Here is a 1,147-nt window from a genome sequence, read left to right on the forward strand (position 1 = left end):
TCCCCTTTCCTTTATTATTAATCATTTATATGGTTAATAATTGATAACATTTGTATTTGAATGAGAGTTTTGGTTCTGTTGCTAGGTCACGCATCACGCTGCTGCTGAGCCTGCGCTCTCCAGTGCTTACGGCCTTCGGCCCTTCGCTTGCCATGGCCCCTCCTGATGCAACCCTGGAGGCAGTCCTTACCTAGTTGGCCTTCTCTGCCCTAGTCAAATCTTTGCCACCTCAGTGCCCTCGCCCAGCAATCTCAAAGTTTGTTAAGAAGATAGATGTTTTGCAAGAAGTGATTCTTCACCCTGCTCTCCCTCGCATGGCAGCACTTTCTCTGGCAGAACGAGGTCTCATCGGGCAATTCACTGGTCTCTGGCCCTCTCCGAAGATAGTGCAAAGGTGGGTCGAGCGAAACTGGTCCGATAAAATAAATGGTAAAATTTCCATCCACTTTTGTGGGAAAGGGTACTTCACCTTCCACTTTGAATCAAGAGAAGACAAGGATCTAATCTTTAGGAACTGACTAGATTTCATGGACTCTAGAGGCTTGTACCTCAACAAATGGACCCCAGATTTTGATCTTGAATTGGATGTTCTCAACGCGGTCCCGATCTGGGTTCGGCTCCCTCATCTCCCTCTCCATTGTTGGGGAGATGAATCGGTTCGAGCCATTGGAAATGTTGTTGGAAAGTTTATTGATCGTAGTGAGCCAAAGGACAACATGCAAGCTTGCGCCTGCATATGTGTTAAAGTTGATCTCGGCAAAGGCCTCTCGGAGGCCATCAAGCTCAAAGTGGATGACTGGACTCACATCCAACAATTGGACTATGAACAGATCCCGTTTAAATGCAAGGTATGTCACAAATATGCCCATTTTGCCAATCGCTGCTCTAAATTAGTTGACGTTGAAAATGTTTCACAAGATGAGTAATGGGAAACTGTTAAAAAAAAAAAGACTGAATCCATCCCTAAGGCAAACCCTGAAGCTAATCCTCCCAGGACTAATCACACAGCCTCCCCCTCCACCTCCTCACTGGATCCTCCTCTCCTCAACTCTTCGACCCCCGCCCCTCCACCTCCCCCCCCCCAAAGACTTCCTTAGAATCATCCAACCCCTTTTCTGCCATTTCCCCCCTGAAGATAACCCCCCCC

At 47.5% G+C, this 1,147-nt stretch overlaps 1 protein-coding gene across 1 annotated transcript; it reads left to right on the forward strand.

Annotated features, from left to right (window-relative positions):
• Positions 1 to 314: 314 nt before the first annotated feature.
• On the forward strand, positions 315 to 926 carry LOC149169886 (uncharacterized). Its single transcript, XM_089425371.1, has 2 exons — positions 315 to 394; positions 539 to 926. Exons 1-2 carry the CDS (start codon positions 315 to 317, stop codon positions 924 to 926), a joined length of 468 nt encoding a protein of 155 aa, XP_089281497.1.
• The last annotated feature ends 221 nt before the right edge of the window (positions 927 to 1,147 follow it).

The sequence above is a fragment of the Pinus tabuliformis genome, chromosome 4_2, assembly GCF_031772625.1.
Source record: "Pinus tabuliformis cultivar Carrire ecotype Pingquan chromosome 4_2, CPIR1, whole genome shotgun sequence".
Taxonomy (NCBI): domain Eukaryota; kingdom Viridiplantae; phylum Streptophyta; class Pinopsida; order Pinales; family Pinaceae; genus Pinus; species Pinus tabuliformis.

Coding starts and splice junctions, on each gene's coding strand:
- LOC149169886 (XM_089425371.1), top strand. CDS start 315: ATGGCAGCACTTTCTCTGGCAGAACGAGGTCTCATCGGGCAATTCACT. Junction 395..538: donor TCTCCGAAGATAGTGCAAAG/GTGGGTCGAGCG, acceptor CATGGACTCTAG/AGGCTTGTACCTCAACAAAT.